Below are 17,538 nucleotides of genomic sequence, written 5' to 3' on the forward strand. Positions count from 1 at the left end.
CATCTACTATATTCCTTGTATTGTAACAAAGCAATAAGTGTTTGGTGCATTTTGCACAGGCGAGCTTTCCCTGGGCATAATGTGTGGAAATTGTCTCTGACTGTAATCATTATGTATTTAAATGTGTAAGGGGTTTGTCAGGGTGTGAACTTTTTATTAAATGTATAAAATGGCAGCAGGTTCTGCAGCGCTCATGTGGAGTTATCACAAGCCCTTAGATTTTTTTTTAAATAATCACTTTACAAAATGGAAAGAAATGGAGCTCAGTAATGTCCTACGGTGAGTTTCTTCTTCCTCTTGGAAGGGGCGTAATATCTGACCACGCCCACTCCCCACCCATACATGCAGCTCGCCCCCCTTCTTCACAAGCCACTCCCCCATAAGGAGAGCTCCTGGTACCTTATCCTGGGAAGTTCCCATATATACCTGTCCAGGGAAAATAAACAAAAGCAAAAAATCAAAAAATAAAACCATTATTTAGAGAAATTTATGATAATTTGTGTACTCAATCCAAGTCAGTAAACATGAATGAAGTTTTGTCAGAATCAATTTAATTTATACTGACAGTTTATCCGATTGTAAGGCGTTGGTGTGAAACGTGATGGAAGCATTTCAGATGATAGATGTAAGGTATTTGGAAATGTCCTTACGTATTCACGTTTATTTCTAGCACTTGTTTCATGAAGCGTATAGTCGTCCATCTGGACTTCGCACAATAAGAAAATAAGAAATGAGGACTCCACTTATCTGCCTATTTCTGATCATCAACCTGTGCATTTGCTGTGGCCAGGATGAACAGCCCTCTAATTCAAAAGCTCAAAGACGAAGAATGCAGAATAGACACAGAAAAATAAAGCTCTCAGCAAGAAATGAGCACTTAATTGAGCCAAGTCCTATTCCAGTTCCAGCCTCCAATTTTCCCATCTACAACAACGATGATGCTGTGGTGCATATTTTAAAAGCAGTTTTGGGTGTTAACGAACAAGCACCAAGCTACAACATTTTACCAGGTAAGAGTATGAAAATGTATCTGAAAATTAATACACAAAAGACAGCTTGAATTGCAATGGAAATGAAACATCTAAAAATGGTGGCTTGCCATTAGTGGACAGTGATGTCATAAGAAGTAATCTGTATTGATACAACTTTTTTGTTTATATAATTTAACGTAATATATAATTATTTTAGTGATTTTTTTAAGCATAATGGAAATTAATCATGTTCAGTATTAAACTGAGCTCAGTACACACAATTATGTTCTACATTAATAACTAAGTCCCCAAATGGTTTGTCACCATCAGAATTGTTTCACGTTTTAATTGATAGACAAATATATATTTTATTCTTCACAAATACCTTTTAGTTCAACTTTCTGCTATAGAACAAATTTTGGCCAGTGGACTATTAAAATGATGTAATGCAGCTAGTGGAGTTCTCATATAGGCCTAAAATCTAATTCTGGTCAGGCTAGAGCTTCCTGAAACGTGGACAGTGGGTTTTGTTTTTTTATGCAATTCCACTATTAGACCAATTGAATATAAGTTTAAAGACTAAACACTACTTTAAAAAGCCACATAATGGCTTGAAGGCTCCGTCCAATCGCAGATTATAGTCAACAATGATGACACTGTGTAAAAGCTAAAGAATTGTGGCTAATAAATTGTAGGTATGTTCTTTTTGATGAATGGTTTAAAAGCTTAGACAAACATTATATGTGGCTTATGGTTGCGCGTTCTAACGACAAAATTGTTCCAAAAGAAAATGACATATTTGGTAGATGTGATAGCTTTCAGTGGACTAATTTCCAAATTATCCAGCTATACTGAGATCTTAAGCCGCATAATTACCTTTGTTTCATAATGTAAAGGCAGCCATTACACAAAATATTCAGATAGAATATGGCGCAATAAACAGCAGTATTACCTTCAGCACTGGCAAAAGTAATGAAATTGCTAGATTTTTAAGACGCTATAGAAAGAAAGTGCTATTTTCCAACATGTATACCTTTATTCTTGTAGACAAGTAACTATGCTACTTTTAATATCATTTTCTCCATAAAATGGATATACCATAAAATATCAGGTATAATATTAAAATATTATGTTATTTTGTACTCCTGCCTAATCCCCTTCTCTCCAAGTGTCCTAAAAAAGATAAAAAGGAGTAATATACCTCATATTAAAAAGTAAATGGTGCATCACACAATGCATTCCAGAATATAGCCAATCTGTATGTATATATCATTCATGCAAAATAAATGACCTAATCAAATTCAGTTTAACATTCTAATAAATCTTCCAAACATACTGACCAGTAGTTATTTGAGATTACACCAACCAGATCAGAAAATTCCTCTTATAGATGGATTACTTCTCATTGCTTGGCAAAGTGATGTCAGTACTTATCTCATACCCTGCATTATAAATGGTATATTATCAGAGACTAATCAGTCTGTTTTTATGTCCGTTAGGAAAAATACGGCACTTACAGGGAAGAGTAGCAAAAAATATAAAAAGAAAGAAAAAAGAAGTATTTAAGCTTTTTAAGGCACAAAAGTCTTTGCAACCACCCAAGGTACAGGGTTATGGAGCGTTTGGATACATGGCAGCCATGGACGCACAATGTTTAGACCATGCCTGGTGTATTTTCGCACAGGGAAGACATGTTTTCAGAATACCTGTCTGGGTTGTAGGCTACAAAATGATCTCATTAAAACAGGCACCGTTTAGTGAGTTTAGATCAGATTGACGTCAGTACACCTGAGGAAGAGTTAGAGCAACATTAACAAGCCGAGATTGATATAAACGTCAACCCCACTTTTTTTAGCAAAGAAGATTATGCCACAAGATCATCTGGGCTACTTTAACATTACGTTTTAACAGTTTTTTTTATTTTAGAAGGACACAGGCTCATTAAATAAAACTCTTAAGAAAAACTTAAGTAGACCTTTCTAACCACAACCTGCTTAGTAGGAAAGCAAAGTCCAGTTGACATGAAATATAAAAAGGTAAAATACATATGATTAATATGTTTTTTTGGTGAAGATATACTTTTAGTGTTCAAATCACTGGCAACAGATACATCTCTAGGGGAGAAACATGGCTGCATATTAAATTAACTCTTCAGTTGGATGACTGAAAATATTTCCGTTACACCAGACTTGGCATTTCCTACAGGAAATAATGAGACTATTGTTAAACAGTAGTGAGAATTATGACTTGTTTTATTTCTCTGAATTTTCCAGACTTGCTTATAGTGAGCATAACTAATTGAATTATGTATAAACATAGCCTATACATTAATACAGTTCCGCCCACAGACAAAACTGACAGTACCAACCTAATTAATGCGTAACCAAGTTTTACCTTCTTAAAGTACTTTCTTCAAATGAAATCATAATAATTCCCCTATTAACTCATGAATGGGATTTCATATACCTTAATGAGGTTTTTTTTGTAATTTTTACCATATGTTTGTTAAACAATGATGTTCTCTTTTCCATATTTGATATACCCAGACAAATTATACATAATTTTGTTCAGGACAGGTAGGGTCTTCTTTTATAATCGTAGAAACACATAAAACATAATTATTAGTTTTAATATGTAAAAACCCATACTAAAGTAGAAAAAAATATTTATTAGCAATTTCACTTAAGTGCAGAAGAAATCCTAACAATGACCCAATTCAGCAACATCCCCATGTAAATAGTTTTCTTATGTTCAAGAGGTCCACATTCCTCCTTTTTACCCTATATTAGATATATTTTATAACCACTGGCTTAAGGGGATTGTGATCTCTTAAAAAAAATATATACTTGTAGTGGTAGGGCTGTTGGGGCACATTTTTTAAAACATCTTTGTCTTTTTTTTTGTTACCAGCATAATATGGGAACATACAGTGACATCATCAGGTTTTTTTTAAATTACATTTTTCTTAATACTTTTTCACTCAAACTTTGTTTCCCCCTCTTCTCCCTATGACCTCTCCTGCGCAGATCACTGTGATCAGCAAGCAGGGCTCCCATGAAAGCATGTTCCAAAATATATGGATAGTGCTACAATATAAACGTTAGTTATATCATCTTACCTGTAACCTGTGGTTTTAATTTCAGTGTTTGGGTGCAGGGATTTGGAAAAAGTGAGAAAATACTTAAAAATGAAAGTAATATGCTGTCTTCTCCCTCTGTTCTAGTTAAGAAAGGTCACTGCACGGTGAATGGGATGGTAATGTATGACAAGGCAGTCTGGTCCCCAAAGCCTTGCATCACCTGCATGTGTTCTAACGGGAAGGAAATTTGTGATGAAACAATCTGCGCCCCTCTGACGTGCCCCGTGACTGTGACCCTAGAAGGTGAATGCTGCCCGGTCTGCAGTGAAATTGGTATGGAGTCACTTCAATTTTTCTAGCACCAGGTGACCTTCTTTTTACTTTTTCAGGAATTAGTGCTGCCAGCGTAACCAGAATCCAATCCTAACAAAGTTTACCAATATCGCATTAGTCCCACTGGGAGAAGCATTACGCATTACACAGATCCACACAAATCAAATTCACTAGTTTTATATATATTGATCATATCAGCTATGAAATATGGATACATGTTTTAGTTTGCGAAGCCTGAACTATGTAAGATAATAGCATGGAAAAGCATAGTATACTACGCAACTAATGTGCAGGGGCAGCTCTAGTTTTTGGGGGCCCTATGCCATTAGATTTAATAGGGCGCCATCTTTAACACAGGTTCTAAAAATAAATAAGCCTACATAAATGAAGGAACACAATATTTACGACCACAAATTTGACTTAATGAAATATATATTGCATTGTAAATGCATAATATCATGTAGTATATTATGAGGAAGCAGTGTCACACTCATATGGGTATTTTGTCTTCTTCCGCTAAGCAAATGCTTAACCTATTTATATGGTAGCTTCACCATTGCTAATGTGCACAGTAAATTACAGTCATAGGAGGACAAAGTACAAGAATACAGTGTTCCAATCTGGTATCAATGCAATATTTGGAAATACTGGACAACACTTTTAATTACTGAAACTTTAAAAGGTAAATAAAATTCAGAATTAGCTGCAAATTCAAGTGATCAAAAAGAAGAAATATATCTTTTGTGTATGTGGTGGGTATATCAAAGTAACATAAAACTGGTGGTTGTTGCTTCTTTATTAACTTCAAGCTTACAAAGCCTGTTATCTTTCAACTGGTATTGATAAACAATCTGCCTCACACTGTCAACTCATATATACATACATACAGACACGAGAGAAGTGTGTCTGGTTCAATGTATGATGATACACTGTAATAACTGGTGTTTCAGAAGCATCTGCTCTAATGTTAACATTGTCCTTCTTCAAACTTGTCACCCCAGGATCATTTTCTGTTCCATATTTTTTACCTAGTAATACCTTCATGAGTGATTGTAAACTTGCAAAATGTAAACATGGATCCCACCTGAATGGAACCTAAATAACAAAACTAGGACAAACATAAAACTGATCTGATATCCTTACTGCATAAAAGTTACGAAGGAAAAAACTACATTACCGTATACCCATATTAAATATATATTATGCATGATACACATGGGATGTATAGTTTGATTGTTTGATTAATTACAATCAAATTCAGTGTTCCCCCCCAAAAAAATATACAAAAGCCTTTCCAAAACATAGATTGTTTCTTTAATGGCAGTATAAAACTTTATTTGGATTTTACAAACAAAGTCAAATATATAATGTAAAGTTAGACAAAAACTAGAATTATGTTTTGTTTTTCTTTTGAAAGCACTGATTAATTAAAAAAATAATGGCGTTTGTTAAGGGCAATGTTAAAAAGTACTAACATACCTTATATTACTCTATCCCTTTGCACGTCTTTCATCTTGGTTCCTCTTCCTGTTCAAGTATTTAACAGTTTTTCAATGGACAATAGACTAGAATTTTCTGGTGATTCTCCAGTACCAAATGATCCAAGTGAAGAAGTTCTTAAGAAGTCTCCAAGGACACAAGAAGAGATGGATGAGCTACTTAGAAGTGAAGAAGAAGAGACTGAGGACGAAAATGAAAGAAAAAGGGATAAAGAGAATAAGGCCAAAAAGAAAAAAGAGGAAAAGAGGCGCCAGAAGGAAGAACAAAAAAAACTTAAGCTGGAAGCTGAAGAAGCCGAAAGACAACTTGTACTGGTAAGAAGGAAAGCCTATGAAGAAGAGGAACTGAGAATAGAGGAAGAAGAAAATCGTAAGCGAGAAGAGGAAAGAAAAAGAAAAGAAGAGGAAGACAGGAGAGAAGAGGAGGTCAATCGATTAGCAAGAGAGAAAAAGGAACGTGAAAAGGAAGAATATGAGCCAGAGGATGAAGATGAGGATGAAGATGAGGATTATGATGAAGATGACAATGACATTTTGCGGGGAGATGTTTTCAGAGCACCACGAAGAAGGTTCCCAGGTTCCCGCCGTCCTACACAGACCCATCATCCTGCCCTGCCACCTGGTTGTTTCATTTCAGAAATCACAGTGAGCTGCTCCAATGCTAAATTGACACGCATACCTCCCATATCAGACCCTGCCATAAAGAGCCTGGATCTCTTAGGTAAGCAGTATTCATTTTCTCATTACTCAACTTTCTTTAGAAATAAGAAAACAGGGCCTGCCAGTGAAATCAAATATAGCTAGTTTCACAATATATACCTTTTTGGTAAGAAAATGAATAAGGTTATTTAGTGGAAGTGGAATGCATACATGAACAGTCTGCATTGCAAACATTTGTGAATTACAACAGTTCACAGTGTGAAAATCCACAGATAATAAAATATTAACAACCAGCAACAAGATTGAGTAATCGATATATTTATATTAAATCTTATTAAAGTTAGTATAACTGCTATAAGATAAGTCGAATGTGGAGCTTGGCTTATGATATAATCATCTTTTTTGCAGTAGAAGTTTGTTTGTATTATTTTCAGTGCCCTTTGGGACAAATATAAACTAAGGTTTGTGGTTACTAAACCCTTATGTTCCAGAAGTAACAATGAACTGGAAAAATTAAAAAATAAAAATGCTAAAGCCTGCTATACTTTGAAAGTATTCCTTGAAGTACCAATATGCACACTAAAAAGTATTTTTATACCATAGGGAATTTTATTACATCGGTTCCAAATGGAGCATTTAATGGAATGCCTAACCTGGAAAGGATTGATCTTAGCAAAAATAATATTACATCTGCTGAAATAGACACAAGGGCATTTAAGGTATGATTTTTTGAAACTGATCTATACTATCAATGCTTAGTTTAACAGTAAAAGGTCAAAAAATACTGTCCACGTCAGATACTAAATAAGTATGGTAAGATAATGCACCACTATGAGGAACATTTATTAGTAGCAGAAAAAAAAAACAGCTGAATCAAGTCATTTCTGGATGTCCAAGGGTATGAAAACTCAAGAGGTGTACATGGCATCTGAGCTGGCATCTGAATTTTTTGGTTCCATTGGTCTCTACTGATAACTTCCTTCTTGACTGTCCAATAAATTATTTATAGGTTTTTCAGACCATTCTGTGGCACAATCAAATATCCACCCACAGCAAGCAATACTATAGTCTGAAAGAAATAAAGTGCTTCATCCTGTACTATGCATGTAAAAGGGAAATATTCCATATTATCCTTTGTTATGCAAATCTGCTGATAAAGCCTACTACAACAATACATGGTTTACAGGATAGATATTGCAGGCAAACGCAAAATGATCTCATATGTAGAGCTTAGAGACAGGTCTAGAAAAAAGGGATTTGGTAGTAACATTCAAAACACAAAAATACAAAGTAAAGTTCATTTTATGAAGGGGAGATGCCAGGACACAAGACCATACTCTAAAATGATAGGGTTTCTGGACAGACCTGGATAAGTCTTCCAGCAGAACTGTTAATATTGAATGAAAGAAAGAAAGAATGAATAAAAGTTTTTATGGCACAACGCTACACTGAAAACAACACAAGGACTGGCTTAAAGTTATACAGTATGAAGAAAAATGCCCAAATGTAGATCACTAGAATGTCTCTTACGTGCTGGAAATTGCTACATTTACACATTAAGCTTCATCTTTTGTGCAAAATAAGTTTTAATAATGTTTTAACCGACAAGGTTCCTGCCAAGAACTTACAACAACTAGCACACAAGATATAAAACAGGAAATCAGTATTATAGGACCTGGACCAATCAATGTCCTTCCCTGTTTATTTTAGCTGTATAAACAAACAGTGTTGAGAAAAATCCTGATACTCTGGCTGCCACATGAAGAGGCTCCATCAAGAACACACAAGAAATCATGTTCCGAATGTAATAACTAGGGGCACAATATTAAATACTGTCCAAATATATTTCCTGACACAATTTTCTTCTTTCATGGGTATGAAAGATTCTGTAGACGGTTTAGAAAAGGTTTTACTTTGGCATCTGGATTATCCATTGAGTCATAAAACTGAAATAATCTAAGGATCACCACTGCATCTCATGTATATACATAAAGACACATACACACAAAACTGTGAAAAAGTAAGTACACCCTCTATGATTTTAGATCGAGTGATCGGGGAAAATACACAATAACATCGAACCTGATAAATAATCAGAGGAGTGAAATACGTACATACCGTGATAAATGGGAGAGAGATGTAGAACGGGAAATCCTGCATAAGGAATGGATCGGAATAATTCCCAAAATTAAAAAATATGTACGTTGCCTAAATTTACTGGAGCTGCAATTTAAAATCAATCACAGATGGCACTTAGTTCCAACAGAAGTTTCTAAAATGTTTCCCTCAACATCAACCAAATGTTGGAGATGTAACACTAGTCAGGGCACATTCCTGCACGCATGGTGGGAATGTGTATATCCCCAGCCTATTTGGAATATGGTTTTTGAGACTTTAAGGGCACTAGGCATTGAAGAGGTTGATAGAAGACCTGAAACAATATTACTCCATCTAGCATGGCCGAAATGAAAAGCACCCCTATTTTTTTGGGTATACATATCTGTTTGGCAATAAAATATTTAATAATAAAAAATTGGAAATCGCAAAATATACCTTCCTGGTCTTGGTTTAAAAAACAAGGGACCTATCAAATTGAAATGGAAAAAAATCGATATAAGACAGCAGAAGAGGGTTCTAAAATTTGGAAATCAGTATTTGAGGGAAATTAAGAGCAATATTTTACATAATAGCTGTTGTCGCCCCTGTATTAGCCCAGAGCTACCCCTTTTTATTACTAATTCTGATATTGTGATCAATTAATTTATTGAGATGACAAATTGATTTTTATGTTTGTTCCTTATTGACTTGTCTTTGTACGCTTTCTATATTTTTTTACTTTTTTATATATGTTTAAAATAAATAAATAAAAAACTGTGGAAAAGTTATACTTAATGTGACTTCAATAATAATATTGTTAAATAAAGTCTATTTACCTATGTATTTGTTTGATTATTTTCCTGCCCTTTCACAGTCACTGAAGAATTTAAAACGTATGTACTTAGATGGGAACCTGCTGGTTCATATCCCAAGTGAATTGCCATCTACACTGGAGGAATTGAAACTGAATGAAAATAATCTTGCAGGCATTGAGGAGAACAGTTTTAAAGGTACTTTAGTATCAGATATTGTTTGAGCAAGGCCTATTCTGCATGTGCTTAAGTGTTCAGCACATAAAAACACCTGAACACCTGCAGGATCTGTTCTGTGCTTTTTTGTTTTTACCATAGAAGGCATTGATTTTTAAGTATCCTTAACAAAAACCCTTGTAAAGGAGATTGTCACAACATACAGAAATAAATATATTATAGTTGATATCTCACTGCATAAGCAGCTCAACCCCTTACATCACCATGACACATGAGACTATTTTACCTACATTTTTACTGGTTTTCCTAAAGGTGACAGATATATACAATAAATGTGTAATCAGACATTACATTGAACATTTTTTATGTTTCTTGTGCAATGACAGTTTTTCTTTTTCAGGCTTAAAGGACCTAGTTACCCTGGAAGTAGAGGGTAATCAGTTGAGTGAAGCAAATGTTGATCCTCTAGCTTTCAAGCCACTGCAAAGCCTTACTTACATGCGACTGGCCAAGAATAAATTCCGAACTATTCCCCAGGGACTCCCGCCATCTATTGAGGTATAGCGGTGTGGGATCTTGCCGGTACTTTCACATTATCTCTGTCTTTGACAAGTCTGCCAGTGCAAAGCACACTTGTATGGGGTTCAATGCATCACAGGGGGAGGGGATGCAGAGAAGTAGTCAAAAGGAGAGATTATTTAGAGGAAAAAGAAGAGTGGGCCTGACTCTGTGGATGGCATCTCTAGTGCCCAGTGGAGCGAAGGAGGAGAAAAGTGGGTTGCTCTACAAGAAATAACCTAGCCAAACCAAACTGGCGAGGTTTTAAGGTTCCTATACAGCAAGGAGGGCAGAAAGGTGTTGGACAATAGTACAATCTGGATGAAAGGTCTGAGCTGGGGAGAAAATCTCCCTGCAGCTAAACTAGTGGCAGATCACCCTGTTGGTCAATGGGGTTGACTAAATGGGGCAATTACAAGAGAGATCTTAGGTCCAAAGAAATCCAACTGTGTCAAAGTAAGTGAGGTACCGTCTACTTCCTGTTCAATAGAATGCCACATCTTAGATGAAGGTTGGGCCACCCACTCCAAGATTTTGAACAAATAGCCTGTTATTGTGATAACACCGTGAAAAAAACCCAAAAATACGTGCTACTATGGTGAAATGTGATAAATAATAAGTAAAATAATGAACTAAATAGTACTTCCCTAATATGGACCGCAGCTGCCCAGACGACACTCTTCCTCAAAGTGTAAGAATACAAGCGAACCAAAAATGTATGGGGCGCAGGTGTATATATAGGGGGGAAAAAAACAACACAATATAGTGTAGATAGTATGTCCAATCTTAGTGATTAAGTGGTATATTGCACTCACAAATAAAGGAGGTGAATCCAAGCCATCAATATGGACTATGTAAAAGCTTTAATGTTCTTCATATGAAAATCTAAAAGACAAACTTAAAATAGTGCAGTATCTCAAGGTAAAATACAAGTGTACCAATAAGAATGCACTCACAATTTTTCATGCACAAAAGTGCATATGCAGGCGTTTGGTCTAAAAGTCCACCAAAATGTGAAGTATAGTGAAGTCCAATTGAGTCTTTCTACGCGTTTCGCCCCTTGGGCTTCTTCAGGAAATCAATTGGTAAAAATGTCAGCAAGTTATCAGCAATAATCAGCGATCTGTATGTACTTCCCTTCCTTCTATCTGCTCCTTTATAGCCGTTTCCATATGTGTCATCGCGTATTGACCTTTTCCCTTTGTTGTCATTGCGTCTCGTCTGTTTTTTTCTAATTGTTCTCCCGTTTGTCGATAAAGTTTGCAGGCGAAAAAAACGAACGAAAGATAGTAAGCCCTAGGAGAGCTAAGCTCTCGTTGGGTTTTGGAAGCATCATGCAGGTGTGCTTGAGACAAAGTTATGTCTTGTGGTTCTAATACTGGTAACTTGTGCAATATTCCAAGGTATAGACTGATTGCGAGTCAGACCACAAATAACTTCATGCTCATCTTCAGTGAGATAAAATAATCCAAACTGTCCATCAATTTTCATAGTTTATAAAACACAATCAATTGTCATCAATTGTTACTACAGGGGTCACAGCTGCTAGGGGTCCTGGTGCAACCTTAGCTACCCCTTACACAATTGTTCTGGTTCGAAATAGTTTACAAAATGCACTAAAGGGCCCTTTCTAACTTATTTTGAACCGTCACGGGGAGACAGGTATGTATCCGGGTCAAGTTACATCACGTGACCCCGAGGCTACCCGTACAGTGTGTGAGCAGCCGTAGATAAAGCTGGAGTGGTAAGAGGTAAGCAGTGTAGGGCAGGGTATATGTATGTATGTGAGCATGGATGTATAATTGTGTGTGTGTGTGAGCATTGATGTATAATTGTGTGTGTGTGTGTGTGTGTGTGTGTGTGAGCATGGATGTGTAATTGTGTGTGTGAGCATGGATGTGTAATTGTGTGTGTGAGCATGGATGTGTAATTGTGTGTGTGAGCATGGATGTGTAATTATGTGTGTGCAAGCATGGATGTGTAATTATGTGTGTGCAAGCATGGATGTGTTATTGCGTGTGTGAGCACGGATGTGTGTGTGTGAGCACAGATGTGTACTTGTGTGTGCGAGCAGGGATGTGTAATCATGTGTGTGTGAGAACGGATGTGCAATTGTATGTGTGAGCACAGATGTGTTATCGTGTGTGTGAGCATGGATGTGCAATTGTGTGTGTGAGCACGGATGTGTAAGTGGGGTGAGATGGAGTGTGTGTCAGTGAGTATGAGTAAGTGTGTTTACACATGTATGCCAGAGTTTATGTTGGAAGGGGGCGAGGGGCAAAGAAGGCACAGACAAGTTGTTTGGGGACAACTATGGCACATACCAGCTGTTGAAGTTGGGGGGCCCCAGGGAAGTTTTCACACCAGGGCTTTGGTTTCGAGGTATACCCCCGAGCGAAACTGAGGGGACCGACACACAACTGCAAAACAAACCTCATAATATATTAGAAGATAAGATGCGCACTAACAAGATGCGCAGGCATATTCATATTGCTAGATTTTCCTTAAATTACACATTTAGACAATATGTTTAGAAAAAAGGCAATGCCATACAGTCTTGAATTAGATTTGTTATTTATTTTTGGCATTTGATTTCAGGAACTTTACCTTGAAAATAATGAGATTGAAGAAATTTCAGAAATCGCATTTAATCACACAACTAATCTCAATACAGTTGTATTAAGATATAACAAACTTGAGGAGACAAGAATTGCTCCTTTGAGCTGGATGTTACATGAGTAAGTACCAATCAACAATTATTTTATTTTTTTTACAGGGAAAATACTAGGGAATACTTTGTCTGGTCTGGTAGATATTTTTTTATTATTTCATATAAGAATCTATGGATACACATTTCCCAGATTACTTAATATTTCTGCACGACTCCTTGAGAATCAATACAACTTTCATATAGAGAACACACTTCCAGGTTAGTATGTCAGAGACTTCTATATGCAACCACAAAGGGGGAGGAATCCCATTAGAAATACAAGAAACAAAACATTATAAAAGCAGAATATTTATGGAAAAAATCCCTACTGCTTTACTAAAAGCAATATCTGTCCTCATATCTGGATTTTTAAAAGATAATAAAGTGTGGCGCAACACTTTATTATCTTTTATTATCTTTTATGATTATTAGTGGTATTTTGGGGTTATACTTCAAGTGTTTGCAGCATTAATTATTTAGAATTTTTTTTTATACAATATTAATACACAAAATTATATGTTATTTAGAGCCTGATCATTATTAAAATTATATCTGGATTTTTGCCTATACATACTTTAACATGAGGTAGTTACAATATTGAATAGTGTGTGATAAACTGTGGTATATGCACATTCAAACATAATAACCAAAGGATTAGTATTTTACCTAGGGGGGCCTCTCATCAGGGGGTGCCACCACCCCTCCAGGACAGTAATGTCCACTGCTAGAGGAGCAGGCTCGGTTGGGGAATATCATGGACAGCTGTTTCGTCGTTAATGGGACTCGTCAGCATGAGGTTGTGATACTGGCTTAATAGTTGAGGCTTGGGGTAGCCAAGAAATACCATTACATAAGTTATGGTGGGTAAAGGTGATGGAAACCCTTCCTATACCACCGTCAATGTTTGTCTTAGTATTTAATGATACCAGTTATATGCTGTACCCCTGTCAGTGTCTGCCTCAGTATATAATGATAACAGTTATATGCTGTACCCCTGTCAGTGTCTGCCTCAGTATATAATGATAACAGTTATGCCGTCAATGTTTGCCTCAGTATATAACGATATTAAAGTGTGTGTGTGGGGGGTGCCACATACAGGATCCGCCCCAGGTGCCAAATACTCTAGGTATGCCCCAACAAAGGATAGCTGCAATCGGGGGTGTTCCTAGCCACAGACAGGAGCAAGGCTAGTCCTAGCTAAACCCTACCTGTGGGAGGGGTGAAATATTCCTCATAAAGTTATAAAAATGTACCTTTAAAAAACTGTGAACATAAGCATTATGCTTATGTAGAATTATACATTTAATCACAGATGGTGTTCACTTAAATTCTTTTGCTTAGAACCCTAATAACCCAGATCCACCCTCGATTGTAGCTACTAATCTGTACTGCAGAGAGACCAGGGCTTCACCCACACACTCCAGGTGAAACCTGACAGGTTCCCAGATTTGATATATACAACATAATAACTCTGATACAACATAAGCATATTACGCTAGTCTTACAACATCTGTTATTTTATAAAAGGTTCCACTGATTTTTTTTAAATAAAACATTCTTAAAATTTATTTAATAAAGGCAAGTAAAACAACAGCACAAAACCTCCTTACAAGTAATGTATTTGTACATTTTGTTTATGTGCATTGATTCTTACCAGTTTTCATTTCCTTACCTACAAAGGAACCTAGAATCACTAGATCTTTCCTACAACAATTTTTATCACGTGCCATCCTACCTACCAAAATCTTTACTGCATCTTGTGCTGATTGGAAATCACATTGAAAGGATCCCGGGTTATGTGTTTGCCCACCTGAAGCCAGGGCTGGAATATCTCTACCTTTCTCACAACAAGCTTGACAACGACGGAATGGACCCAGTTTCTTTTCATGGAGCATATCACTCATTGAGAGAAATCTTTCTCGATTACAATCAATTGACAAGTGTGCCGGTTGGAATGGAAGATATGAAAGACCTTCATATTCTGAGGCTTAACAACAACAAAATCAGGTAAGATTGCATTAGTAACCGCAAATGCTATTAGGAGATGGTGTCTTCCAATAAAGCACATACTGTGTAATTATACTTATGTGAATTAAAATGTACACGTGATCACTTACCTGTGATTTTGCACAGAGCTCACGGTATTCATACTTACATATGTATGTATATATTATATATATATGTAAGGGTAGGTTGGCATGGCAGCTTGGGGCATAACAAGTTCACAGTGTGACCCAAACTTTAATACAAAGCTTGTTCTACGAGATCTCTTTTAATCATCATGATTTTTAACTACATTTAACTTTTTGTAAACAGAAACTTTGCAAATACATTTATAGTTCTTTGCAGATTTACCATTTGCCTGGCTTCACCAAGCTTATTTTCCATTAATTCCAATGTCTCCTGGACACAACGAAACATGCACAAAGAAAACCGTCTGGGGTGTAGCTTCTCATTGAGATATTGTGTGATCTCTAATAGTTTCCGCAGTGAGAAGGCCTAAATTGTCTCAACAAACCCCTTGGTAAATAGCTAAAAAATGAAAATCCTATCTCAGATGAGTTTGATGGTGTGTACCGTAAACTCACCAGCAAAAGGTAACATAAAGCATTCACTGGAACTACACAGCTACACTCACTGGGAGTCTATAATGTAATTTCCTTTCAGAATGTTGGAAAGTTTCAAGGTACATATGCTTATATCTGTTACAGGTCTGTGTCTCCACACTGTATCTGCAGCGCTGAGGATGAAAGAGACTCCAGCATAGAGTATTTACATCTTGAAAACAACTACATCAATACAAGAGAAATATCCCCCTATGCTTTCTCATGCATTCGTTCTTATTCCAGCGTTATTCTTAAACCTCAGAAAATCAAGTAACCCAAAACGCGAGACTGATGCTGTGTGATTCAATGTTATTATTTATGAGGACTAATTAAACAAGCGACTAATCAACCACTTATCTTCACAAGCACAGAAGAATACATCTACAGAATCAAGGAACACAATTTTTGAAAGGCATTTAACCAGATCGAGTGCCACATATAAAGAAGGTATCCTGGTGCAAAGTTTCAAAAGAGATTTTACCGCCATACCAAGCAGCAGAATGTTCCTGCTGATTGGACCCTTCCATTACTTGATACAGTAATAATCGTCCTTTTAAACTTTGCAACAGAATTCATACCCCCATTGATTTTGCATGCAATAACTATTCTAATTCAGTTACATGCCCCCCCCCATGTATAGCTCTCTAGACTAAAAACATTTCTACAATATAAATCAACATCCTGGAAAATGTGAAATATCTGTGTATTGGGCATTGAAATTCCCTTTTTTCTATTTCACATTTATTTTCCCTCAGCATGAGATTGGGATGTAAGGAATTCAGTTAAATAAGTATTTATACTGCACACAACAATATGCTATAATGAATAGCACCACATATTGGAGTGTTTTACCACTGCTTTATTACAGAGGCTATAATGTAAAAATATTTCTGTAGTCTGTTTCAAATACACTATTATATTCATTCATTGGTAGATGGGTTTTGGGAAGTCAAGATTTTATCACAGCTCACTGTACATTGCAAAGGGCCAATGGCCCTGACAGGGCTTCACAAAGCATATTTAAAGCATCACTTATCTTCTCACCTCATCCCCTTTTGATCAGAAAACTCCTCAGGGGCGGGCTTTCAGAAAGCATACCTCCTACAGAAATATGAAATTATGTATTATGCAAGGGCAATAACTGGGCCCTTCTGGCAGGATAAACTCTCCAGAACTGGCCCTGTATACTGCATCGTAGAAATGGGGGTATGAAATGTCTCACCTGCAACTCACAGTATAGTCAATAACCCCTATGACTTAACATTTTGGGCACCTAAATATACTCCGATCACCAGTTTTTTTTTCTATATCTTGCTGGACTAGATATGGATGCACAAGTCTTTGTTTAAATGGTCATCCTGTGTAAAAGTATTAAAAATCCTGCATTCCATTGTTGTCTTTTTTTTTTGCCTGCCTATTGCAGCCTCCCCTAACTGCAAATTTCCAATGTGTATGGTCTTCATTGTAATGTTTCGATAACATATTTCAACAAAACATACATTTTAAGTAAGTGAAAGGGGAAAATAATGTTATTTAGCAAACTGCTAGAAGAGAATAATTGCCCTGTTGAGAAAGATTAGCACAAAAGAAAAAAACAGCATTTTGAGGGTGAAATAACACCCCTTCAGCTAATAAAATTTCAGAATATTCACAATATTAATGATTCAATAATGGACAAATTAAAAACAGAAAGAAGTCCCGGTAATAATCATCCAGATTCTTACAACAGGAAGTTGTTGCCATGGTCTGGACATAGAGTGGTTATTAATACATACGCATATATTGCTTAATTTAATAACTAAATACAATTAAATACTCTTCTCTAGTGAAAATAACTAGGATTTGTAGGACTTGGTAAAGGTGATTTGCTTTAATTGATCATATTCAGTAACACAACAGCCTTTTTCTTTTTACAAAGACTCAATGCTGGCTTTACTACATTAACGGACCTGTTTGTTAAGGCAAAACATTTCAACTACGAAAGATTGGCACTTCCCGAAACCAGTCAAGGCTTGCCAAAAGAATACATTCTAACA

The 17,538-nt window shown here is 36.2% G+C and overlaps 1 protein-coding gene across 1 annotated transcript; it reads left to right on the forward strand.

Moving 5' to 3' along the window:
* The first annotated feature begins 730 nt into the window (after positions 1 to 730).
* Positions 731 to 15,776, forward strand: LOC149281098 (extracellular matrix protein 2-like). Its single transcript, XM_089499747.1, has 10 exons — positions 731 to 1,010; positions 4,195 to 4,383; positions 5,920 to 6,252; positions 6,328 to 6,603; positions 7,146 to 7,261; positions 9,514 to 9,649; positions 10,029 to 10,186; positions 12,785 to 12,924; positions 14,577 to 14,903; positions 15,608 to 15,776. The coding sequence occupies exons 1-10, from the start codon at positions 731 to 733 to the stop codon at positions 15,774 to 15,776; spliced, it is 2,124 nt and encodes a 707-aa protein (XP_089355873.1).
* The last annotated feature ends 1,762 nt before the right edge of the window (positions 15,777 to 17,538 follow it).

The sequence above is a fragment of the Sceloporus occidentalis genome, unplaced genomic scaffold, assembly GCF_023333645.1.
Source record: "Sceloporus occidentalis isolate IW3139 unplaced genomic scaffold, rSceOcc1.0.p SCAF_139, whole genome shotgun sequence".
Classification (NCBI taxonomy): Eukaryota; Metazoa; Chordata; class Lepidosauria; order Squamata; family Phrynosomatidae; genus Sceloporus; species Sceloporus occidentalis.